Source organism: Phoenix dactylifera, chromosome 10 (assembly GCF_051530095.1).
Source record: "Phoenix dactylifera cultivar Ajwa chromosome 10, Ajwa_hap1_PhDact_Kaust_v1.1, whole genome shotgun sequence".
In the NCBI taxonomy this organism is placed as follows: Eukaryota; Viridiplantae; Streptophyta; class Magnoliopsida; order Arecales; family Arecaceae; genus Phoenix; species Phoenix dactylifera.
In genome coordinates, this window is record NC_143199.1 from 21,818,405 (window position 1) to 21,844,898 (window position 26,494).

General features: G+C 39.4%; 1 protein-coding gene across 2 annotated transcripts; it reads right to left on the reverse strand.

Annotated features, from left to right (window-relative positions):
* Nucleotides 1–1,248: 1,248 nt before the first annotated feature.
* LOC103697388 (pyruvate dehydrogenase E1 component subunit alpha-3, chloroplastic) lies at nt 1,249–14,982 on the reverse strand. Of its 2 annotated transcripts, none has more exons than XM_008779235.6 (3): nt 14,589–14,982; nt 13,682–14,480; nt 1,249–1,910 (listed from the first exon to the last, which is right to left on the reverse strand). In XM_008779235.6, the coding sequence occupies exons 1-3, from the start codon at nt 14,811–14,813 to the stop codon at nt 1,633–1,635; spliced, it is 1,302 nt and encodes a 433-aa protein (XP_008777457.4). In that variant the 5' UTR covers nt 14,814–14,982; the 3' UTR covers nt 1,249–1,632. The 2 variants fall into 2 exon arrangements, with proteins under 2 accessions (XP_008777457.4, XP_088561645.2); XM_088705519.2 differs by having other exon boundaries at nt 1,249–1,973; nt 14,589–14,960.
* Between the last annotated feature and the right edge of the window lie 11,512 nt (nt 14,983–26,494).

Genomic DNA, 26,494 nt, shown 5'->3' on the forward strand with positions numbered 1-26,494 from the left:
ATCTTTCAGTCAGCCTTTTTTAGTAAAGATCTTGGATTGTGACAAACATCTAGTTCCATAAGGATGCTCAACTGAAAGTTGATAATAAAACCAAGAAACTTTAAAGAAAAATAAGGTGAAAAGATAGAAATATTAGTAATTGTAGATATTCACAAATTATGCATATAAAAAATTTTGGAAAATTGTAAATAACAATCTTATATTGATCTCAACCTCTTCAAGTCCAGCTTTAAACCTTCCCCAGCATAGGCATTGAGGAGGGGCATTGATTTACAAACCAAAGGCAATAACTAAATAGATATATACTAAATTACAGAAATAGAAATATTTGATCTTAAAATTGCAAAAATTAAATTATAATTGATGTACTAAATTATAAAATTGAAATTCAACAAAAACACCTATGGGGTTAACCATGGATCGACATGATCAGAATTATCACCAACATTTCATTTTTTAACTTTATGTGTTACACAATGGATTTGATTAGATTGTTGGCTGGCTTGCTATTTGACTTTAGCAAACCACCAGTAGAAAAAACATTGCTCTAGTCGTATCCTTCTCAATATTCTACAAAGGAAGAAAAAACTGACAATATTAGAAAATACAAATTCATAAAATACTTTTAAATTTATTTTTAAAGAAGTATAAGAGTCGCAGAAAATAATAATGATAGCATAAAACATCACTTCTGGCAATAATACATGATATCATTAAATTGTAACACAATATTTAAATTAATCATAAATAATTCATGAATAGATTATAAAACACGTTCTATGACGCCAGAATAATTGCATAGTTTTAAATTGATTTGTTTTTGAAAAATAAATTGGAAGCCATAAATAATTCAAGAATTTTAAAATAATTAGGACAACATTATAAACATGCAGGCACGCTTGTTTTTCCTGTTTTGCATAAGAGCTAAGGAACTGAAGTTTAGATAAAAGTAAAAACTTCCAAATTTTTTATTTCTCCTTTCAGAGGAATCATTCAAGCAATATTTGAATGATTATTTAATGATATTTTAATGTCTCAAAAAGTGCAGTACCTATATACCGACATCCTTTACAAAAAATAATCGAACTTCCCAAACACATGATCAGAATCCAAAGTTCTCGGAACTAAATCTCTGAGAATCCAAGTTCAGAGGCTTCTTACGCTCAGAGCAAACACACCCCCACTGGAACACATATTTCCAGACATGACAATAGCGCTACTCATCATAAAAACTGTGAGAAGGTCTAGTGCAAGAAAAAATTCCACAAATTACATAACTGAGTTTGAGAATCTTATGTCAATCGTCTGTAAAATTCAATGATCCACTTGAAGTGGGTTCCTACATCAAGATGCGCAGCAAAATTTATCAGACATCGTGAAATCCAAATGTCACAACACCCTTTTATGTATCTGAGAACAGAACTGATCTTTGTTAGAAACGGACGTAGCAGATTCAACAACACCAGAAATATAGGATGGCAAATGGGAGGGAAGAAAAAGGAAATAATAGATCTGCATATAAATAAATAAATAAAAGCTGTCTTAGGAGGATCAGAAACAAGGATCAGGCTACGGGAACAAACTCCTGAAACTGACAACGTAAATGCAAATAGGTAGTCACAGTTCAGCCCTTTAGACTTGAGCGGTGCCTTCGGTGAATTTGGGATCCTCGCACCTGTACTTCCCATCAGGGCCAATTCCAAAACCTTTGGGGTCTGCAAACACATTCTCGAGTAGCTGGCTTCGAGGAGGAAGGGGGCTTGCATCTGCAAATTCTACAGCATCTTCAATCACATCATCTATCTTTTTCTCGATACCTTTCAGATCCGATTCATTGGCCAGATCATGTTCAATAATGTGTTTCTTCAAGGCTAAAATGGGGTCTCTTGCAGCATAGTGCGCTTTCTCATCTGTCAAAACAGACTATAAGCTTGGTACAGAGAGAATTTAAGTTGATAGAAGTTCAGGGATACCTAGATCACAGAAGTTCAGATATTACATGTTAATGATGTCTATGAACCATCATTTTTAAATCTCAATATATTAGTTATTTCAATGAGTAGCTGAGACTGAGATGAACTGAAATCTCGATTTATCTCGGCCAATATGGTAAATCCAAGTTTCAAAACTATATTTGAAGTTTGGTTTTGAGATTTATTAACTAAGAAGGCCTATTTAAGAAAATTAAAAAAATGACTGATAAATATTAGCTGATATGAATATCGTATAGGCCAATATCTCAAATTTTATCAATTTAGATCAGCCAAGATAATAGGGCCAAGATTTTATATATATCATATTGGGAGTGCCCGACACTGATATAAACTTAAGATCTTAGCCAAGATGAAAACCTGCTAGGAACACTATCAGAAGAAATTATAAATTAAAAAACTTTGTATAGGTTCACAATTGACATACTAAGAATGGACTGCAAGATGACTACCAGTAAATTTATGCATGGAAAACATCAGAACTGATTTAATCTCCAAGGACTAGTTAGGATATTGAAGGATATCTATAACAAGAAGCATGTGGAAAACATTTTCAATAAACAAGCAGTGTGCCATATATTCACTTCCCTTACGATGAAAAAGCAGACAGATGGAGAGAGAGAGAGAGAGAGAGAGGCAGAGAGAGAGAGAAATGAAAGATAGTACTTGAATACAGATGCAAGATGATGCTTGATTGCAGATTGCTCAGCACTTCAGAGAATAAACCTCTGATCCATAAAACCAACCACAAATTAATGCGAAAAAGACTTGTTGGTGGACTTTAAAATTGTTCATTTTTCAAGTCTGACTGAATATACTTGCACATATTTGAAACAACTCAGAGTACAATTATTCTTTTTTTTTTTAATTTGCTTCTTGTAACCATATCAAGCAAAATTAGAGATATGCAGGCAGAGTCAGAAGTGTTTTGTCGGTTTTTACGATAAGAAAACACTACCTTAGTGATTTATGAAAGAATGCATTTTATAACGTAAGTATTAACTAAGACACAACAGACTATTGTTTTTTTTATAAGCGATTTAAAATTTAAAGAATTGCAATGAAGAATACTATAATTTTAGTTGCCAAAATCATGGGGGGTGCATGAGCAGTGTGGGTGCAGGTGCAGGTGAGGGGAAGCAGATATTTTATAAGCACTTAAAAGTAGGAAAGTCAAAAAGTGGATGCGGATTCAAAATTCCGCAGGTATACCAAAATGGGCAGAAACAAAACCTGAGGGGTGGAGGTAACTGGTAAGGGTGCCAAAATATGACCCGACCCGTGTTTGACCCGCCATAAACAGGTTTGGGTTTGGCCTAAACAAGATCAGATCATAAACAGGTTGACCCGTTTAACCTGTTTATTAATTGGGTCGAATACATATTTTAGATTTTTGACCCATTTAACCCGTTTAGGTCGGAATATGATCTGCCGTCGTCCATCTCAATCAGACGGTTTATAATCAGCAGGGTCCTCACAAACCCTAGCTCTTTTATATTCCCCCTAGTCCACTGTTCTTCTGCCATCTCTCGTCGGCCACCGAATGGCGGTGCTCTCGGAGACGTACGCGTGCGTGCCCTCGACGGAGCGCGGCCGCGGGATCCTGATCTCCGGCAACCCCAAGACCAACTCCATCATCTGCACCAACTGTCAGTCGGTCATCATCCGCCGCCTCGATGCCCCCTGGAGGCGTCCATCTACGGCGAGCACGCCTACCAGGCCACCGTTGCCTGCTTCTCCCCCAATGGCGAGTGGGTTGCCTCTGCCAACCTCTCTGGCACCATCCGGATCTGGGGCCGCCACGGCGACCACGTCCTCAAGAACGAGTTCCGCGTCCTCTCAGGCCACATCGACGACCTCCAGTGGTCCCCCAACGGCCTCCGGATCCTCCAAGGCACGAGGACAAGAACGACGACCAGGGGGCACGGCGGCGCCGGTAGCCGGAGACTCCAAGGAAAACGATCCACCCCCCTTCTTTTCTTCTTGCTTCTTTGTATTCTTGATATATAATCCTTCATTTCATGCCCAGTTTTAGCGTTTCCTTAGGGTAACTTCCCTATTCTTGATTTCTAGTTTGATTCCGGTGCTCGATGGTGAATTATTTGATTCTTTTTTTCATCTGGTTTCCAGAGAAGGTTTTCCAGTGCGGTTGTGCTGGTTTCTTGATTTTTTGTCTAGTGTCTTTTTTTTTAACTTTTGTGTCCAGTAGCAATATTGGTGTCTAGTTTTGTGATCATTTAGATGTGAACCTCATTCTCTCGGATTAATTAAAACTCTTGGGGGTTTTGATTATCTATTTTCGTCTTTAGAATTGGTTTTATGCTGATTTTGGTAGATTCGGCTAAGGTGGCTTTTGAATTATTTTTTTATAAGCTAAACAGGTTAAACAGGTTAGATCGGGTTGGGCAAACAGGTTATCTATTTATTAAACAGGTTAAACGGGTCGGGTCGGATTACCTATTTATTAAACATGACAGGTTCAGGTTGTAATTCCTGACCTGTTTAATAAACAGGTCGGGTTCAAGTTTATGATTTTCTGACCCGACCTGCATATGATTCGACCCGTTTATGTCCGACCCGACCCGATTGCCACCCCTAGGTGGAGGTGCATAAGCCCCCCAAATCCAGTGAAATCCCTCAAGCACTGGATTTTGGCCCCCAAAAAAATCTTTGGCCAATAGAATATTTGGTATCTCTATTTTTTCTCTCTAATTGTCCTTTTCTTCCTTCTGAGAAAAAGGGGGGGAATAAAACCACCTTGCCGCTAGGATGTAGGCCGCATTATAATTTCTAAGCCTAACTTCATGCATGATCTGGTGGTCCCCTCTTGACATCTCTAATTATATTAATACCACACCCATCTTTGATAAAATCACCAAAATACTTAGATTACCTTTTGCTCCGAGGAACAAAAAAGAGAGCATGCTGAAAAAAAAGTGGAGTGAATTTATCAAGTTCCATATACGGTGCAAACAGATTTTCAATTAAATCTGACTTATAGTTAATCAAACCCACCTATGCTTCCTCTTGTGCATGTGAAAATCTAATATGCCATCTTTATCAACCCAAAAGGAAAAAAGAAAAATTCTAAGTCCCCATCTCATCTCTGTCACTCTCAAGAACACAACCCTCCCCTAAAAGAAATGAACGAAAAAGTTTGAAGGTTCTGATCAACAATTTGTTTACCCCCATTAAAGGAACTAGAGGTAACTTAATAAGATATTGTAATATTATACAATTATTTAATTGTTTTTATTAAAAATAAATTTATTTCAATGTAGGATGTCCAAAGCAAGAACAAACCCCAAAAAATTGACTTCAAGCTCTTGTTGTGACCAAGTTTTTTTGAATATAAATGCAACTATTTTATTTATCCCCTATTCCCCTTTTTTTGTTAATTAACAGAGTACCATGATATATTAATTGAATGCCTTATTCTTTATTGTAATATGTCATAGAGCCCAAAATGTTCTATTTAGTTACTTTTGTTTTATTTTTACTATTCTACACATATAACATGCTTCATTTTGATTTCATGTAGGGGTGTCAAATGAACTGAGCAACTCGAGCTCAACTGAAGAAAAGCTTGAATAAAGCCTAGATTTGAAGCTAAAAAAAACAAGATTGAACCAGCAAAATGGGCTCAAATTAATTTCAAGCTGAGCCAAAAAAACAACCCAACTCAATCAGGCTTGGCTTGATAAGGCTTGAATATACTTAAATTATATATACAAATATATATTTTATATACAAGAGGCCATTGAATTAAGTTTTTAATTGGCGCATATTTTATTCTTTGCACCAATTAAATGTTAATTCAAATCTGAACCAAACCTTAAACCAAGCTTGAAATCAAGAATTGAGACTTCATTCAAGCTTAATTTAATCTCGAATTGATTTCAGCTCGATTTAGGATTATTGAACTGATCAATTAGGCTCATATTCAACTCAATTCGAAATTAAGCTTTTCAAGCTTGAAGCTAATTTCAAGCCAAGCTTGATCGGACCATAGCTTGATCAAACTCGGATCAGTTACACTTCCAACGCCTTGTTTCTTGCATTTTATTCTACCTTTTCTGATCATATATATTACTAGCTTTCTTATGGTGTTAGAATAGTTGTTTAAACTCTTAGAAACTTGTACTAAAAAACCTGTCCACAACTAAAATACCATCAATATTTTTTAAAATTTTTATAACGTATTTTAATTTTAGTAAAATAAATTATTTCCCCTCCCAAAATGAATAATTATGGTTCAGCCCTTGGAAGTGGGTACATTACCCAGGGTAGAAGATTCAGACTTCTAAGGTTATAATGACGCTCACAGTAGCCTTTCTAGACTGTGTTTGATTCGGGGTTTAAAATGGAACAAAGCCTCTTTAACCCTCATTTTCTAGCTATTCTTGCCAAATATTTTTAACAACCAGCTTTCTTGCAGGGAGGAAGTAGGCATTTTAAAAATTAGAGAGCCACCTATTCTTTTTGACCATGTAGGATAGAATAGTTTGCCCCATAGTAGATATATTGTCCGTTTATTCCAAACTCTCCAACAATCCAAACAGTCTTGGGCTTATCCAGATGGTAAGCACTACAGCTAAGATAGGAAGAGTAAAGATTTTGTTAGGAGGGTTTTGGCAGCTTTGACCAGCAAGGAACCTTGTCTCTTTTATTGGATATGTGCATAATTGGTCAATGGCTAGAACCTAAACTTTAAGTTAGGGTCAACTACATAACTGTCAAATAGTCAGGCAGCCCTAGGCGATGAAGCTAGCCTATCCCAAAGTGTCACCAAGGCACCCATGCAAAGAACATCATAAATAGTCGCTCGATCATTCTTTAGTTATACTACTTCATTCATATCAACAAATTTTTATATTGTTTCAACGAACTATCATTTCAACATTCCTTACGGCATAATGAAGGAATGTAAACAACTAAAAAGCATATTAAATCCATTAGTAAAGCATAATAAAATGAATACATATAGGTTCGTAGTTAAGCTCCAGTGGTAAAGAATGCAGAGCTTCCTCAATGCCCATCTTATTGGAGGCTGAAGTTTCAATCTGTGATTTTTAAGTTCACTTGTTTAATATGTAAAGTTATTTTTATTTGAAATGCAATATGACCTTTCATTTAGGTGCAACCTTGCGCATCTCCCTCCCTTATTAGCAATTATGTGTCATTCATCAAATGAACTTGCAAGAAAAATACTTCGATATATATATATAGTACATTGATGTTTGTACATATAACTATGCAGATATACATGTCTAGATATAAACTTCAGTATTATACATATGTATATGTAATATTTTATCCATATTTATGACATTCCAAGCAAGGGTTGTCAAGAGACCCTGAGGCATGTATATCTCCAACTGGTTGTGCAGCAGGCATCCAAATGGTTAGTGGTAAGTAAGCATACCAGAATCCTAGCCTAATATATTGGTAAACGAGAAGTTGGAGGTGTATTTGGGTTAGGAGAGGCTCAATTAGCTAGCAGTCCTAGAGTCAGGTCATCAAAGAAATATTTGAATTCAAATCAACATTGTCAGTCAGTCACCACATTAAAAAAACTAAAATTTACTGAAATGTTATATCGAGTATCTAAAAAGGTACTTCCATGATACCATAGAGATTCTGGTGATCTAGTATCACCTAAGCAAGAATACATATACAACGTTAACTGGGTAATCATAAGATTTGTAAGACAGACCATCCATCATATTGGGGGATTATAAAAACCAGCCAAAACTAATGAGTAATGTTATACTAGCTAGCAACTGGTCACATGGGATGCATATTAAACAAACAAATAAATAAAATAAAATAGAAAATCCAATAATAAAGATAACAGATTTTCACTTAAAATTTTAAATCGTATGGATGCTTGAGTTTGTTCCATAGATGAGGAGGTTGTAAGCAAGGATGTTCAGTTGGACTCTTAATTAGAGAAAAGCTTTTAATAAAATTATAAATTTCATGGACATCCAACTGTCCAATATACCATCTATTCCCATTGATCCTTTTAAGATAACAGGTTCTAGTAAGTTTAGTTAATTAAATATAACGGCATTCTGGCAAACAATTTTGGCATGCAGAATCTTTTTGGCATCTACCTCTCTCATTTTATAATATATTATAGATAAAGAATCGATAGATTTTCTCTTTTACTAGTTATGAAACAGGGTTTGAATGCATGGCCTTCTTTACTTGAATAGGAATAGGCCTAGCAGCATATTCAAATGAAGGGGCGAGGAAGCAGGGTCATCAATGAATTCAGGCTACATCCATAAATATAATGTAAAATACTTAAAAAAAATAAAAATGTATTAACATTGTTGCCATAATTTAAAGAACTACATGACAGATGGATTTCAAGAACAACAAGACAGAATGGTAAAATGTTGTCAAAATAAAGATTGATTCAAAATAATGATGGTAGTAATGTAAACATAATTTGAGATGGGTGATCAGAAAATATGAAAGGAAGCAAGACTCTCAATCATGTGTTGCAGCATAGATAAAATATTTAGCAATTAAGAATGCAACTCCCAGAGTCTGCTGTTAGTGAGAAGTTGTAAAACAACATTTGTAAGAAACGTTACCTCTCATGATTTGAATTTCTTCAGGGTTAAAGTCAACAATTGCTTTAATCATTATTTTCACAAACTAAAATCATCACCCCACTTGTTTCTCATCAACCCTGACATGTCCTGGAGTCTAGATCAACAGTATCCATTTTTACGTCTTCCCAATTTGTTCTTAAATCTTACATCTAGAACATGAAAGCTTGAGGTTCCCAGTTCTAGACTGAGATACTAGGGATTATTCCTAAATAATTTAACTATGGTTTCGAACTTTGTTACTCTTGATCCTAAACTTACTATGTTTTCAAACTTTGTTACTCTTGATCCTAAACTTATTTATACCATTATACAATTATGTACTGAACTTACATTAGACATTGATGTGAGTTGCAGATTTTTCCAATTTGAATTAAAGCAATATACTCATTACCAGTCAATAGTTGTCATGGGTGTAGTTCCATTATCAAATTTAACACCCCATAATTCCAAAATTCCCACTTATTTACAGTAGCAATCCCTCTCGAGTTGGCTGCAACCATCAGTTGAAAACATAGAGGCCACAAAAGCCAAAAACAAGCAAGACCATCAGTTCAGTAATTAATGTCCCAATAATGAAAGGCAATGCAGAAATACAAGTTATTTGCCACTTTCCAAATTTGTATCGATTTAATTTGAAACAACAAAGCTGAAATTAGCATATTCTTTAAATGATTAAAGAAGTAATACATGTATTCATGAGAGAACACACATATTCTACTTTGATCTTATGCCAAGTAGACAATGGACATTAACACTGCATGCTTAAGCATCTCTCACTGACTAATGGCCACCTAAAGTTTCCAGCAGAAAAGCATTAAATAACCTCTCTTATGTCTGGTACTATTTCACATCAAAGGGAGCATAATAAGTATTCTGAAATTCAACAAGTATTAGCTTTGACCCAAAACCACCAACCCATTCCCCCCACCCCCCCAAAAAAAGGAAAAAGGAAAAAAAATCTGTTGCTTGAAGTTAAAACATTCAAGGCCCTGAAGTTATGCCTTGCTGCATGAGGCATAGCCCTAACCAATATTTTGAAAGAGAAAAATAAAAATTTTGGTACTTTCTAGGTATGGTTGAATGAACACCTCATACATCTAGAATATAAGAGATGTGGCAGAGCGGCAGTACAAGAGCATGGCTTGAGATCATACTTTAGTGAAACCAAAAAGTTCCATTTTCACAAGCGATCAGATAGTTTGAACCTTTTTTAAGGGTGACCTAATGCGATAGATGAGGTGGCCTGAGTACCATCCTTATAAGGACAAATGCATCCAGAAGTCTCTTAGGACTAGGTATCCAGTTGTGGTGTTTTCTTCAATTAACAACTGTCTGAGAAGAGGAAATTTTGATGTTTTCTATAGCTAAATTGAAGGATGCAGCTTAAACATTGAGCATGCAATTGCAAGAAGATCAATAGGAGGAAGGATAGAGAGATCTGTGCCTGGGAGAAGAACATGAGAATAGTTTCCTTTGGATATGAGAAGACTTATAACTTCAATTTCATAAACTACACTACAAGGATGAGCTCGAAAAGCCAACATCAAGAAGTTTCATGAACTGCCTACATGAACATATTAATTTCATTACGAGGAGACTTGGGCAATGAATTATAAGGTGGGACATAAGAGAAAATTCAAGAGAAGTTGATTAGACTATGCAATGATAAAGTAGCTTTAACATGATGCGTTGGAGATCGAGGCTAAGCGTTTGAGGCATTCCTAAAAGTCCTGCTAACCATATACACTTGCCCATATTGCACTAGCACCAACCAAACATGTGAATGAGAAAACAAGGGCACCAAAAGCGATGTGCTATTGTCGTGGGAAGACAACATAGATTGCTAATGTTTCCCCTAGAAGGTAGGGTAATTACTGCTATGGCTAAAGATAAACTGAGAAGAATGAACCTAAGAAGAAAGAAGATATGGCACATGTGGAGCTTGAGGGTGCTTTAAGAGGAAAGCTACTAGCCTTAATGGCACGACATACAAAAGAGTGGATAAGGGGTGGTATACTAATATTTTCAGCACAATGGCTTTTAATATAATCACTGGACTCTAGTATTCATAGACTTGGTTAATAGGTAGGGCCCAAAAGAGATCCGCATCTAGAACCCCATCTCTTACTTGGATAAGGAATAACAAGAGCTATAATTACAAATATATGCTACCCATAAAGTAGATTAGGAGAATATGTTCCACTTTATGTTGGTTGTTGCGTTGTCCTATGAATTATGTGATGTTTTGGGATCCTCAGATTACATGATCAAGAAGCGATTCACAAGGCATCAAGATTCGTGGATGACAACATTGTTTGAGTCCTATAAGTTTTACCTATAGTCTCTTCAATTGAAAGAACAAGGCACTAGATGCATCATGATGAAGTCACCTACTATTCTAGTAGTTTCTGCTTCTAATGGGATTCTTTGACCATGTCTAGGATAGGGTCATAAGGATGCTTCTTTTCCATGCTCAAGTAGTTGGGAGCTGCAGTGCATTGGATTTTACATTGAGCATCAAATATTAGGAGGATTGACAACTATATCTGAATTAGAAGCCCTTTTTGACTAAACTTTGTGCTTAGTCTTTATCAACATTATTATTCTAATAAGGAGTCTAATTCAAGTAAGAACAAGTATGAAAGTTCCTAGTCTTTGAAGAGCTAGTACATGTACTTACATGGCAATGACTTTAAGTTATTTCAACATAAGCCTTCATTCAAATGATTGGGCCTCATTGCTACTTGAGATAAGAGAAGTTCCCTGTTCCCTGTTCCCTGTTCCCCTCCCTGGCATAGAGTTTTCTCATTTAAATGGCTTTTTTTCTGCAACATAATTTGGAAAAGTAACAAGCATCTCTACTTCTCTGGGTTAATATAGAGCCTCCTCTCCAGTTTTCTCTGCTCTATCTTAATCTTCTTCCTCCTTCCTCTTATTCAGTTTAGTTTCTTGTGTCTTTTGCTGTCCCTGCACGAGATTAATCCATTACATAGCCATGATTTACTGATTTCTGCCATAAGCCAACAGATCTTCCCTTAGAAATTTCTGGACAACAGGTCTTCTGATTATCTGACCCATTCCAAATATTTAATTTGACCTTTGCAAACATAAGGAGCCATTTCTATAGATATATGTACTTGATATTCTTTGAAGTGGTTCCTATACCATTGTTGGGCTGTCCTAAAACCTCAGGTTGCATCAATTAATCAGATTTCATCTGCTATAAGTGTTTCCAGCAATGACATGCTCTAAAATTGACAAAACTATGTACATAGAATAATTAATTGATAGTGATTATAGCATCAATTTATTGAAACAAAAAAGTAGGGAAACAAGGAACAAATTGCTACTGATGTTCACACATCATGCAATTGCACAATTTATGTTGTGGTCAAGCCAAGACATAGAATCAATGAATAATGGATTCCCAAATAACATTGCTTTGGCTACCTTAATCTATTTTACAAAGAGATGTACTTTCACCTCTGAAATGATTGCCCACAACAGAATCAAGATTAAATTGCCTATGCAGCTTGCAATTGTTGAATGCAAATAGAATTTCAAGGAATAGTTGAGACCAGTGTCATAGATTATAGAAATGTGATATATAACATGGTTTTAAATCCCGGTAGGATGGGCGGGCATCCTGGCCATCACATCCCATTCCTATAAGAAAAACTAGGATGGTGGTGGGACTCTAAAGAAGAAGAAAGAGGAAAGAAAAAAAAAAGGAAGGAAAGAAGAAGAAAAAGAAAAGAAAGGAAGGAACAAATGAAGCGAGAAGAAGAAGAAGAAGAAGAAGAAGAAGAAGAAGAAGAAGAAGGAAGGAAAGACGAAAGAAAAGGAAGAAAGAAGACATATAAAAAAAAGAATAGAAATGAGAAGATAAGAAAGGAAGAAGAAAATAGAAAGAAAAGGAAAGCAGAAAGAGGAGGGGGGGGGGGGGGGGGGGGGGGGGTGGGGGGGCGGGAGAAACAAATGAAGAAAGGAAAGCAGAAAGGGAGACAAACTGAGGGTATCTACAGGACGCCCTACCAGGACCGCCATCAAGACGAGATAAATATAAAGTTCAGTAGGATTGATGCAACGAGTACACATAAAGTTCAGTAGATTAGGTAATTAATATCTGCCACCAATGAATGGTATGACTACCCATATAAAGTGAAGTTTTCTTTATTAATTCTATGTGTGATTTGGACATTATTCAAGTAAATTATGACTTGAAGATGTCTAGATCGATGTTTTGATCGTTTTAAATTTTAAAAAGCATCATGCTCAAAAAGATTCAGAACCAGCAATCACCAACCTAGTACAGAGCATAACTAGAGCGTGAACACAAAAGAAACCCGATAGGGTAAAAAAGAAACCTGATACACTAATGCACTTAATTGTATATTCTAACAGGAAATTAGTGTCATCATAACCCAATCATAGCCATGAAATCTTACAAAGAACAAAGTAAAAGATTCATTTATTGAAAAAGCCCTGATGGTGAATTGCCATCAAAATATCAGAGATGACAAAGCTGCCACCAAGTTGGTGATTAAACAGAAAATAATAGGACAAGAAAATTTAATCTACACATATCACAAAGTAACAATCCTGCTTAAAAATCAAAAAGCATATAATCATACCACATGGTGATCTCCATTGTAATAAAATGAAACATCCGAATTGCATCCTTAAAACACCACCAACCCAACATTCGTCCTATAACTATAAATCATTAAGTGACAGCACCCTGATTTATGAGCATATTTTTTACTTAAAAAATTAATTTTCCTAATTCAACAGGCTACCTTATGACAAGGAAAAGAAGCATATAAGATATTGATGCCCAAATCATATTCTTTTCCCAAATCATTATGTCTAGTTTTATTATATGGTCAAGCATGTTTATGACGAACCTTCACTTTTCTTATCTACCAATTCCAAATCTTTTTCTTTTTGTAATACTTCAGCACAATATAGGGGAAAAAAAAAGAAGACAGAAAACTTAAACATCAAACCAAACAAGGCCATGAGGAAAAGAGGCGCATAGCTTAAATTCAATATGCTCACCAGGATTTCGGAGCTCATCAGGATCAGCAAGCGAGTGCCCTCGGAAACGGTAAGTCTCACACTCCACAAGAGTAGGCCCCTCCCCCCTCCTAGCCCTCTCGATCGCCTCCTTTGCCACCGCCCTCACCTTCAGCACATCCATCCCATCCACATGCACCCCGGGCATGCCGAATGCAGGCCCCTTCTTCCAGATCACCGGGTCGGATGTGGCCCTAAGGTGCGACATCCCTATCGCCCACAGATTATTCTCGACGACAAACACGATGGGCAGCTTCCAGAGCTGAGCCATGTTGAGGCACTCGAAGAACTGCCCATTGTTGCAGGTGCCATCCCCAAAGAATGCAACGGTGACATCAAGGCCGCCGCTGGGCGACGCCTCCTCGAGGACCTCGTGGCGGTAGCGGGAGGAGAAGGCGACGCCGGTGGCGACGGGGATGCCCTCACCGATGAAGGCGAAGCCGCCGATGAGGTTGTGGGGGGCTGAGAACATGTGCATGGATCCCCCCTGGCCGCGGCAACAGCCGGTGGTCCTGCCGAAGAGCTCGGCCATGACGGCGCGGGCGGGGACGCCTTTGCTGAGGGCGTGGACGTGGTCGCGGTAGGTGCTGACGACGGAGTCGCCGGGCTGGAGGAGGCGGATAAAGCCGGTGGAGACGGCCTCCTGGCCGTTGTAGAGGTGGACGAAGCCGAACATCTTCCCCCGGTAGTACATCTGGGCGCACATGTCCTCGAAGGACCGCCCCAGAACCATGTCCTCGTACAGATCCAGCGCCTCCTCGCGGGTCACTTCGGCCTCATCCTTTTGGTTTTATGTTAACAAGCCAAAAAGATCGCAGGCAAAAAAATTCCGCGATTAGATGATGATTAATTCAATAGGGTTCTATAGAATGGAGGGGAGGAGAGGTACCTGGTGGGAATGGGAGGCGACGCGCTGCTCGTTGCTGAGGACATGGGAGGAGACGGCGCGAAGGGGGCGGGGGGAGGAGGAGAGCGGGGCGGCGGCGGGGCGGTGGATGCCACCGGCGGTGGGGGAGGAAGGGGAGGAGAAGACGAAGGGGAAGGAGGGTTTGGGGGTGGATCGGGCGGTGATGGGTGGGGATGGGAGGATCTTGACGGCCGAGAATGCGGACATTTTTTTTAATCTCTTTTTCGCTCCTCTGTCTCCTCTTCCTGAGTTCCTCTCCAAGGGGCGGCGCAAAGAGACCTATAAATCTGGGTGGGGAGGGCGGAGAGACCGAGGAGTGAGACGTGGAAAAGTTCGCCCAGAAACGGCAGTCTTTATTCGTGGGCGACCGAACGACGAGAGTAGCTGCCGAAAGAACTTAAATGTGAAGCACCGGGGGTACAAAATTACAAATTAGCAATTTTCATTCGCAAACTAAAATGTCCAAGCACTGCCACTTAGGTAGTAGCCCAATAAAATTGGGCCTTACTTTCAACCAACCGGCTCCAAATCTAAAATATAGAGACATCGATTAAATTATAAAGACCAGATACTTTCCACTCAAACATAAAGTTTGGAAGAAATTATTGGTCGGCTGGTCATTTCGGTGGTGCTAGGTGTGACGTACTCACATGAAGGATAATCGTGCTGTAGCCCAGAGAGATGACGAGTCGGGCCCACGGGTGGAAAGGGTATGAGTAAAACTACCAGCATGCCCAACACACGATCATTTCTTTCCACATCGAAAATTCTTCTAGCGGGTAGAGGCCCAATAGAGGCTGCTACGCGGAGATGAGTGTCACGCCCCGGATCCGGATCCGTGACACAGCCGTGCTATTTCCGACTACCGCCCACAATAGCACGCAGCCTCATACATGGATAACAGGGTAGTCAAACCAACCAAATCTTTTCATATGAAAGCATTCTTAGTACAACATGCTGGTCAGTACCCAAATACAGAGCTTCTATGTAATTTATGTACACAAAAGTATACTTACTTTATCCCAAAAGAAAGAACCTCTGATACAAAATTAAAGTGTCTCTGGCAGCTTTCAGTGGTGAGGATCTGAAAAAAAAATGTAAATAACGGATATGAGCTACATAGCTCAGTAAGTAATCATACCTAATCTTACAGGATAAAACATAATGATAACTATGTTTATGCAGGGTTTGAGAAGCTGACATGCATATTATCTCACAATTTATCATGGCAAACTATGTATGCTGGGAAAACAAAGCAGTATTTTCAGTCAAACAAAATTTTCATAAAACATGCACATGAAACCGTGCCTCCGGCATGCCGTGGTCTATTCTCTCGGATGCTACTGCGAAGTCCATTCGGCCACTGGCGGGGCCAGCTTAGTCATTATCGGCCACTAGCAAGGCCAGCTTAGTCATTCTCGGCCACTAGCAAGGCCAGCTCAGTTGCATTCGATCAGTAGCATCTTTGAGCCCATTATAGTGCCTCTTGGCTAGATAGTATTTCATTATACTAACTTGCATGCATGATTAAAATATTAGCAAAATCATGGTGCATACATGGCCATAGTTTATGTGATCAGGCAAGTTACTTATCCATCATAACATATCATGCATGAATAACACTTTAAAAACTTAACAAACATAGTACTCATATGATCCATAATAAGATTAAAATAGATTACTTACCGTAATTCGCTTTCCAAATTTCTCAAGTTCAGATGACAAATCCTTAATCACCTAAAACAACATCATAGAGATTACATCATTCCCCATTTATTTATTATAAAATTTCTTAGTTCATCATACTATAAACTTATTTGCTTGGATCCCATCCAAGGATTTAGCCCAAGTCCAATTTGAAGCCTTTGGGGTTCGATTTAAAACCAGATTGGGTCCATATGGGTTGATTGGATTTTTAATTAAAGGATTGGGCCTCGTTTATAATTGGGTCCAGTCAATTGGACCCTCTGATTTGGTCAATGTGGCTCATTTGGGCCTGAGTCAGGATTAGCCCAAGGTCAATTCGACCTTCTGTCAGTTGAATTGGGCCTGATTCACAATCAATTAGGTCCACTGAGACCAACTCAGCTTAATTGGGTTCGGACCCATTTCAATTTAACTTAAATTAGCTCGGATTTAATCCAATTTATAGTTTAGGCTCGTCCAGACTTAGCCCAATCTAATTGAGCACGGATTTAGACTTAGCCCAGTCTAATTAGGCTTGGGTTAGTCAAATTTGGCTAAACCCATTTCATTTTTTTTTCTTCTCTTTTTCCTTCTTTTTCTTTTCTTTTGCTTTTCCTTTCCCTTTTTTTTCCTTTTCTTCTCTTCTTTTTTTTTTCTTTTCTTCTCCTTCCCGAAGCTTCTTCTCCTCCCTTCTTCTCTTTCATCCCGATCTCCCCTTCCTCTCTTCTCCGACGAAGGGAGGATGGCGAGCAAAAAGGGGGACGGCGAGCGGAAGAGGGTCGGGCCACGACCGACGGCATCCGCGGCCAGGCCCCGCGGCATCCCCGGCCGAGCCTGTGACGACGGTGCTCGCGGTCGAAGCCGGCGGCCGCCGCACACGACGACGAGGATGAGTCCCCTCTTCCTCTCTTCTTTTTCTTCTTCCTTTCTTTCTTTCATTCTTCTTCTTTTCTTCAACCTCCCTTCACCAACCTCCCATATTCTCTCTCTCTCTCTCTCGCTCCCAAACCCTCTCTCTTCCTCTCTCTATTCTTCTCTTGTGAAGGAAGAAGGGGAGTTTGGGAGGTCCGGGCCACGGCCGGGCTCGCGGCGTCCTCAGCCGTGCCTGCGGCTGAGCCCACGGCCGCGCCCTTGGCCTGCCAGCAGCCGACGCCCGCGTCGACGGGGATCGCGGCCGAAGCCGGGGGCCGTCGCCGGTGGCCCTCGGCCTGCCAGCAGTCCCCTTCCTCCCTTCTTTCTTTGTTTCTTTGTTGTCCCGAAAGAATCCGGGGGAGAGAAGGCAGGGGGGCTTACCTAGCTTCCGGGGATGAACTGCGGTGCCTCCTGCTCCGGTGTTTCAGCCATCATCCTAGAAAGTCCTTGGGGAGGAAGGAGAGCGGTAAGGCTCTTTTAGCTAGGGTGAGGTGTCACCCCCAGCTTTCCCCTGTGAAGGACCTAACACCTGGGCCTTCCTCTGATCCCCACGTGGCCCTAGTCAAATCCATGCATAAAGCAGGAGGTGGCAACCATCAAACGGGCTGCCAACCATGGGCCCGATTAGCCTATTAGATGTCATGGCCCAATATTCCAATATGGGCCCAAACAGAAGTAATTGGGCCCAGTTGATTTTTGGGCCCAGGTATTACATTCTTCCCCCCTTAAATAAATTTCGTCCTCGAAATTAGTCATACCTTAAGGTTCAGGCTTTAAAAGTATTCAACATCGAGTCATCCTCGAGATCTCAGTTAGTCTCCCTCTTAAAATGCTTGCTCATAAGATTTTGGCAAAATCATGGCATCTCAAAACTTGATTCCTTCCCTATATGATATAGGAGTTCTTTTGATCTCTTCCAAAAGAAGACTAATCTTCCCACCTTAGATTTTAAATGCTATAATCCTTGGACCAAGAAATTAATTGCTCTCGATTAAATCCACACAAAGATCGTAATCGGCTTAACAGAAATAGGTGAGACCATTAGCATCAAATACTTTTCATAATCTATAATCCTTTTTCTTCTCTTAACCTTGCCTACAATTTAATGATCAACCTTTATCCTAGGAAAACCTCAAACCCTTTTCGAAGAGATAGATTGAAAATGTCATAGCTAGGTGTAGGGGCCATTCCAGGTCTAGGCCCAATCAAGGAACCATCAATCCGTTAATACTAAATTTAAGATGCTCAAAATCTCCCAGAAATTGCCAACAATAGAAAAACTCACTGGTGAAATTATATAGCTATCTCCAGATTATTCAGAGAATCAACAACACTTTTCTCCATTAGAATTCTAATTCAAATTTTTCAATAATTCTATTCATCAATACAGTTTCATCATTAGATCTTATCAAAAGAATAAGGTCTAACATTTTCAGATTTGATTCTTTTAATAGGTGATCTAAATCAAACTTTTCTCTTATACACAAAAATCTACATCTCAATTCTGAATAAGAACATCGATTTTTTTTTTTGTCAAGATATCAACTGCTCTCGATTACCCGATTTATCACAAGATTAGATCATAAACAACTTCAATCCACCCTTGATAGATATTCATCAAAGTCCATTGACTTCCTCAATTTCTTTCAATCGGATAAAGGATGGATATTAATTTAAAAATTCAAGCTTCGAATTTAGGAGGGAGGAGGTCCATACCAACATATTCTAGATCCAAGATCAAAATCGATGATCCATAAATTCATGTCAAAAGATGCTAAGAATTTCTTGGCACGACATAAAATTGAAGAACCTAAGATAGCACAGTGATATCCAAAAATCCAAACATTCTTCTTTTTATTTATCAAGAAAAATTCTACTACACAAGAAAACAGATCAAATCTTTTATTATTACAACTTTCCGAATCAATGGAATAATACTTCAGACCAACTTAGAGAACTAATTCAGCCCACTATGTTTTCGCTGCGCACTCTGATTCAAAACATCATTTTTTTTTGAATTCATTAATAACTTTTGATCGCCATACTATTTGTTTACCAACAGAACTATTTAATCCCTCATGTGTATTTGCACTTCAAATCTTTCCTCCATCTTGATCGAATGTTACTTAGCTAGAACTTCTTTTACCTTTTCATGAACGAGCAAAGAAAGGGTATCCCAACATAAGATCCCCCTAAATGTGTGACAATGCTTTAAACAAATTTTACATTTTCAGCAACTTCATTCGTATAAAATGAGCCAAAAATATTCTTCAAGATTGAAAATTATCTCAGAATTTACTAAATGACTTCCAATCAAAATACCAATCTTGCATTGTAATTTGAAAAGATCTAATATTTTACATTCCAAGTAAACAAAGGAGAACTCTTAAATCCCATTCTCAAATTTACTTTCTTTTTATATAATAGTTTCATGCATAATTATTATACAAATTTCATTCTCGAAGAATATAAAACCTTTCCTTGTCCAAACCTTAAACAACTTATGAATGAACCCTATCTTGCCGTCAAAATAATTTACTTCAAACTATAAGTATTATCCACAGTACCTAGTATCAAGTTAAACTTTCAAAATCACCTATATACTGATACACAAATAATCACAATGTACTTTAACATTCCATGGCTAGTACTCCACTTAATATCAGTCAAAATCTAATTTAATCATAATCCAAAATACAAATTACTCCATCGAGAAATCTCCAAAATAATTTATTCTTATTTTGGCATGGCTTGCTAGCATTCTGATTCAAAACACCAAAATTTTTAGTAGTCTTAAATTTTGAATTCTAATACCATACCTGTCATAATCATGCCCCGAGAATGATTTTGTATTAGCCTAGACTTCTTTCTTTTTGTTACTCATTGTCATCTATCAAAATATTTATGTCAAGCAATTTTCGTGACTGACCGATGATGCAACCAATAAAATCTTTTCTTTCTTTCCAATTATACGGAATTTCACTAAATGAGATTTAACTACCCCTGCCCTTACTAAAATTTGAAATTTTTACTCATGATTAACCTATTGCTCTGATACCACAAGATGTCACGCCCCGGATCCGGATCCGTGACACGACCGTGCTATTGCCGACTACCGCCCACAATAGCACGTAGCCTCATACATGGGTAACAGGGTAGTCAAACCAACCAAATCTTTTCATATGAAAGCATTCTTAGTACAACATGCTGGTCAGTACCCAAATACAAAGCTTCTATGTAGTTTATGTACACAAAAGTATACTTGCTTTACCCCAAAAGAAAGAAGCCCTGATACAAAATTAAAGTGTCTCTGGCAGCTTTCAGTGGTGAGGATCTGAAAAAAAAATGTAAATAACGGATATGAGCTACACAGCTCAGTAAGTAATCATACCTAATCTTACCGGATCAAACATAATGATAACTATGTTTATGCAGGGTTTGAGAAGCTGACATGCATATTATCTCACAATTTATCATGGCAAAATATGTATGCTGGAAAAACAAAGCAGTATTTTCAGTCAAACAGAATTTTCATAAAACATGCACATGAAACCGTGCCTCCGGCATGCCGTGGTCCGCTCTCTCGGATGCTACTGCGAAGTCCATTCGGCCACTGGTGGGGCCAGCTTAGTCATTATCGGCCACTAGCAAGGCCAGCTTAGTCATTCTCGGCCACTAGCAAGGCCAGCTTAGTTGCATTCGATCAGTAGCATCTTTGAGCCCATTATAGTGCCTCTTGGCTAGATAGTATTTCATTATACTAACTTGCATGCATGATTAAAATATCAGCAAAATCATGGTGCATACATGGCCATAGTTTATGAGATCAGGCAAGTTACTTATCCATCATAACATATCATGCATGAATAACACTTTAAAAACTTAACAAACATAGTACTCATATGATCCATAATAAGATTAAAATAGATTACTTACCGTAATTCGCTTTCCAAATTTCTCAAGTTCAGATGACAAATCCTTAATCACCTAAAACAACATCATAGAGATTACATCATTCCCCATTTATTTATTATAAAATTTTTTAGTTCATCATACTATGAACTTATTTGCTAGGATCCCATCCAAGGATTTAGCCTAAGTCCAATTTGAAGCCTTTGGGGTTCGATTTAAAACCATATTGGGTCCACATGGGTTGATTGGGTTTTTAATTAAAGAATTGGGCCTCGTTTATAATTGGGTCCAGCTAATTGGGCCCTCTGATTTGGTCAATGTGGCTCATTTGGGCCTGAGTCAGGATTAGCCCAAAGTCAATTCGACCTTCTGTCAGTTGAATTGGGCTTGAATTGGGCCTGATTCACAATCAATTAGGTCTGCTGAGACCAACTCAGCTTAATTGGGTTCGGACCCATGTTAATTTAACTTAAATTAACTCGAATTTAACCTAATTTATAGTTTAGGCTCGTCCAGACTTAGCCCAATCTAATTGAGCTCGGATTTAGACTTAGCCCAGTCTAATTGGGCTTGGGTTAGTCAAATTTGGCTAAACCCATTTTATTTTTTTTTTTCTCTTTTTCCTTCTTTTTCTTTTCTTTTTCTTTTCCTTTCCCTTTTTTTTCCCTTTTCTTCTCTTCTCTTTTTTTTCTTTTCTTCTCCTTCCCGAAGCTTCTTCTCCTCCCTTCTTCTCTTTCATCCCGATCTCCCCTTCCTCTCTTCTCCGACGAAGGGAGGACGGCGAGCGGAAAGGGGGACGGTGAGCGGAAGGGGGCCGGGCCACGACCGGCGGCGTCCGCGGCCAGGCCCTACGGCGTCCCCGGCCGAGCCTGTGACGACGGTGCTCGCGGCCGAAGCCGGCGGCCGCCGCACACGACGACGAGGATGAGTCCCCTCTTCCTCTCTTCTTTTTCTTCTTCCTTTCTTTCTTTCATTCTTCTTCTTTTCTTCAACCTCCCTTCACCAACCTCCCATATTCTCTCTCTCGCTCCCAAACCCTCTCTCTTCCTCTCTCTATTCTTCTCTTGTGAAGGAAGAAGGGGAGTTTGGGAGGTCTGGGCCACGGCCGGGCTCGCGGCGTCCTCAGCCGTGCCTGCGGCTGAGCCCACGGCCGCGCCCTTGGCCTGCCAGCAGCCGATGTCCGCGTCGACGGGGATCGCGGCCGAAGTCGATGGCCATCGCCGGTGGCCCTCGGCCTGCCAGCAGTCCCCTTCCTCCCTTCTTTCTTTGTTTCTTTGTTGTCCCGAAAGAATCCGGGGGAGAGAAGGCAGGGGGGCTTACCTAGCTTCCGGGGATGAACTGCGGTGCCTCCTGCTCCGGTGTTTCAGCCATCGTCCTAGAAAGTCCTTGGGGAGGAAGGAGAGCGGTAAGGCTCTTTTAGCTAGGGTGAGGTGTCACCCCCAGCTTTCCCCTGTGAAGGACCTAACACCTGGGCCTTCCTCTGATCCCCATCTGGCCCTAGTCAAATTCATGCATAAAGTAGGAGGTGGCAGCCATCAAACGGGCTGCCAACCATGGGCCCGATTAGCCTATTAGATGTCATGGCCCAATGTTCCAATATGGGCCCAAACAGAAGTAATTGGGCCCAGTTGATTTTTGGGCCCAGGTATTACAATGAGCTTGTCCTTTCCTCCCTCCTTCACTTTTCTTTTAGGCAAAAAAAAAAAATTGTTGAAGTACTGGCAGTACAAAATTAAGATTGAGAAATTTCCTTTTATCCCTTGAATATTGGAAGATTTCGATTACAAATTAGCTGATCCGATCCCCACTAAAGGTTCAGCTTCTCCTGAAAATTTTGGCATCTCGTTTGGACATATAAAAGGCTCTTTGCTTATGTAGGAGTGCATAGAAAAAATCTATGTACCATGGTACATGGCCTAGTTTATTATTATTATTATTATTGTATGGAATAGTTTTATTATAGAACTAATAAATTAAAATTATTTTTAGTTAGATTTTAAGATGAGTTTATTTAAAATTTAATATTTTCCGCATTCAAGTATGTATCTTGATCAAGCATGTGAATTGCTCGTGTCTACGAGACTTGGTTTAGTATATTTTACTATCAACAATAAGTTAAGTATTAAAGATATCAATTTTTATTTCTTAAGATGTTATTAATTATTTTATCTATGTTAATTTTGTCTAGAATAAATTTTGCAATAAACTATATGATGGAAGAAATTTGTAGATATGTCTCATTTAATTTGTCACTTCCAAATTCGCTCCTTTTTCATTTTTTTTTGGAGGGCTTCTGTTGCCCAAGATGACAATCCAAGAAGGGGGGTGAATTGGGTTTTCTAAATTTTTAATCTCTTAATTAAATTAATGAATGTATTGGTAGTTTAGCGTGTGTTAATTATATATACGTGCAGTGGAATTAAAAAGCATACAACACAAACACATAAAAAGTATAGTGGTTCGGTGCTCTCCTAAGCACCTGCATCCACTCCCCAAGCGTCCCTTTGGGAATTCACTATAATCCCGCGGATTACAGTTGGATTGTTTTGCGGGCTCACAATCTAAAAACCTTTACAACTTGGTTTTTCGGGATCACCAATAACCTACGTTGGTTTTACGGGCTCACCAACAACCTACACTGTTAGTTTTACGGGCTCACCAACAAATCTTACTAGAAATTTAAAAGGAAGAAGTTTGTAGCTCCTAAATGAGAAAATATAATAAGTATGAAATAAAAGAAAAGATAAGAAATAGTTATCGCTTTGAGGATACTATTCTCTTCTTTGCTTAGGTTACTTCACTTCCCAAGAGGTTGGTGGAGCTGTTGAATGCACTTTCAAATTGCTCAACCACCTTCTTTTTAGGACTTGAATGAAGCAACTTGATGAAAAACACTTGGGCTTGCTTTCTCTTGAATACACTATTGATTTTTGCAAAAGATACTTTTCTCTTGAAAAATAGACCTCTTAAATACTTCCCCAACCTCAGATGATCACTCCTTAGGTGTTGGAATGGAGAAACTAACCGTTTCTAGCCGTTGGAGACTCCAAAAGTACATCTGCAGAACTAGCCGTTATGCTGTCAGCCGTACTGGGGTCGACCCAAGCTTTTCTGAGGTCGGCCCAAGTTACTGTTCATTCATCTGGGGTCGACTCAAACTTTTCTGGGGTCGGCCCCTGCTACAGTGGGGTCAGCCCTCTCAGGAAATACAGAAACTTGGTTTTCTGACTTTTTTTACTAAGGTTGACTCATGCTTTCTTGTGGTCGACCCATGCTACAGTGGGGTCGGCCCTCTCAGGGATTCCAGAGAAATGGTTTTTGAGTTCTTAACCTGGGGTTGGCTCATGCTCTCTTGGGATCAGCTCCACTGGGGTCGGCTCCACCTGGGGTCGGCTCAAGAAAACTTGGGGTTGGCCCTCTCAGTAATTTCCAGAGAGTTGTTTTTGCAAGGTTGAAGGTGGGGTCGGCTCATCTATTCTTGGGGTCGGCTCAAGAATTCTTGGGGCCGGCCCCATCTCAGTGCCATTTGTGTCATATGTGCCAGAAGGTGCCAATTCGTGCCAGGGTTGACTCCATCTCTTTTGGGGTCGACGTCTATTCTGTGCCAAATGTACCGGGGTCGACTCAAAACTAGTTAGGGTCGACTCTATTCATGATTCTCTGCATCTTAGAGTTAGACTTGCACAAGTATCAATAAAACATATTCCAAATAAATTTGAGTGTATGGTACAATAGAGTTTCATATCCTTAACAATAAAATTACAGTTTTGCTCTTTAAAGTATACTCAACTTGAAACTTTGCCGAAATGAATTTAAAAGCTTTCTATCATTCTCTACTATAAATTTTATCTCGTTGTTAATCTTTGAGAGTTGTTTTGACCGCATTTTCTTAATGTATCGTGAATGTATCGAGGGTGTGCCATTTCTTAATTGATGTATCGAATTAATTTGCATTTCTAATTTGATATGGCCTCAATGATTGTGTTAATCATCAAAATAACATTATCATCCTCAGTTTCCATGCAGCATATTACTTAGACATATTCCTCCAGTAATATACAATAGCATGCTTCATTGAAGTGACCACATTTATAATTTTGGGGAGTCAATATATGTGTTTGAATTCTTCATTTGTGGACAAAAACTGGTCTAGCAGAAGTCATTTAGACCTTGAAATCTTTCTACAAATCTCAGGAGTTCTTACTGTAGTATCATCCTCAAAAGTATCACCTCTTAGATTGTCCAACCTTGCACCCTTGTGGGAACCTATTTTTCATTTGGCAGTGAGCAGACAGTCAAATACTAACAAGATAGATGAATTGGAAAACTATCATTCACTTCTATTTTTCCCACCTATTTGTTGCATGCAACAATAAAATTGTTATAATTGCCTTGATCTGGTCGTGGGATTCAAGTTCTTCCTCTCTCCAAGTTCCGCAGGTGTAGTGGTAGAGTTGGGCACTGGGCCGGGCCGCCCACGGCCCGGCACGAAGCGGGCCGTGCGTGGCACGGCCCATTTAAGGGGGCCGTGCTGGGTCACGGGTTTCTGGCCCGCGGGCTGAGCCCGGCACGGCCCGCTTCGGGCCTGGGCCGGCACGGCCCTCTCTTGGCCCGCGGGCCAAGCACGGCACGGCCCGCGGGCCAGCCCGGCACGGCCCATAAGGGCCTGGGCCGGGCTGGCCCGCGGGCCTGGCCCGGTCTGGGCCTGGGCCAGGCCAGGCACGGCCCGTCTCCATAAAAATTAATGCTTCATAAATTTTTTTAATAAATTAATAAATATTGAAAACTAAGGATTTATTAATATAAAGCCACCTTAATGGTGGGGGGTTTGGCATAAACCCCTACCAGTTTATTAATTTAAATCAAAATGGTACATGAAGGGAGGTTTGGACCTTGGTCTGACCTCCAGAATACAATAAGAAAGGGCCGAGGTTTGGACCTTGGTCTGGCCTCCAGAATACAATAAAAATGTACAATTATAAAAAATTAAGAAATCTTACTAATCATCAGTGATTCAGTGAATCAGTATTCACTCTTCAGTAGTGTTTGTATCATCATCATCAGAGGATGTTGTATTATGTCCACCTTTATCTTGAAGTCTTGCCTCAGCATCCAACCAATCTTTGAAGCAGAGAAGCATCTCCACCGTTTCGCCCGTCATCCTACTTCTCTTTTCGTCAAGAACACGCCGACCTGCACTAAAAGCGGATTCCGATGCTACCGTGGACATCGGCACAGCTAAAATATCGCGTGCAATTGCAGACATAATAGGATATTGATTTTTAACACTCTTCCACCAAGTTAATACATCTAGATTCTCTATTTGATTTTCATCATATGCAGACTGAAGATCATTTCGTAAATAAAATTCTAGTTCA

What these genes read in the sequence shown, in the direction of transcription:
- LOC103697388 (XM_008779235.6), bottom strand. Translation starts at nt 14,813, where the DNA reads ATGTCCGCATTCTCGGCCGTCAAGATCCTCCCATCCCCACCCATCACC. An exon ending in TCGCCTCCCATTCCCACCAG is followed by an intron (nt 14,481 to 14,588) that starts GTACCTCTCCTC and finishes TAAAACCAAAAG; the next exon opens with GATGAGGCCGAAGTGACCCG. An exon ending in TGATGAGCTCCGAAATCCTG is followed by an intron (nt 1,911 to 13,681) that starts GTGAGCATATTG and finishes CTGTTTTGACAG; the next exon opens with ATGAGAAAGCGCACTATGCT.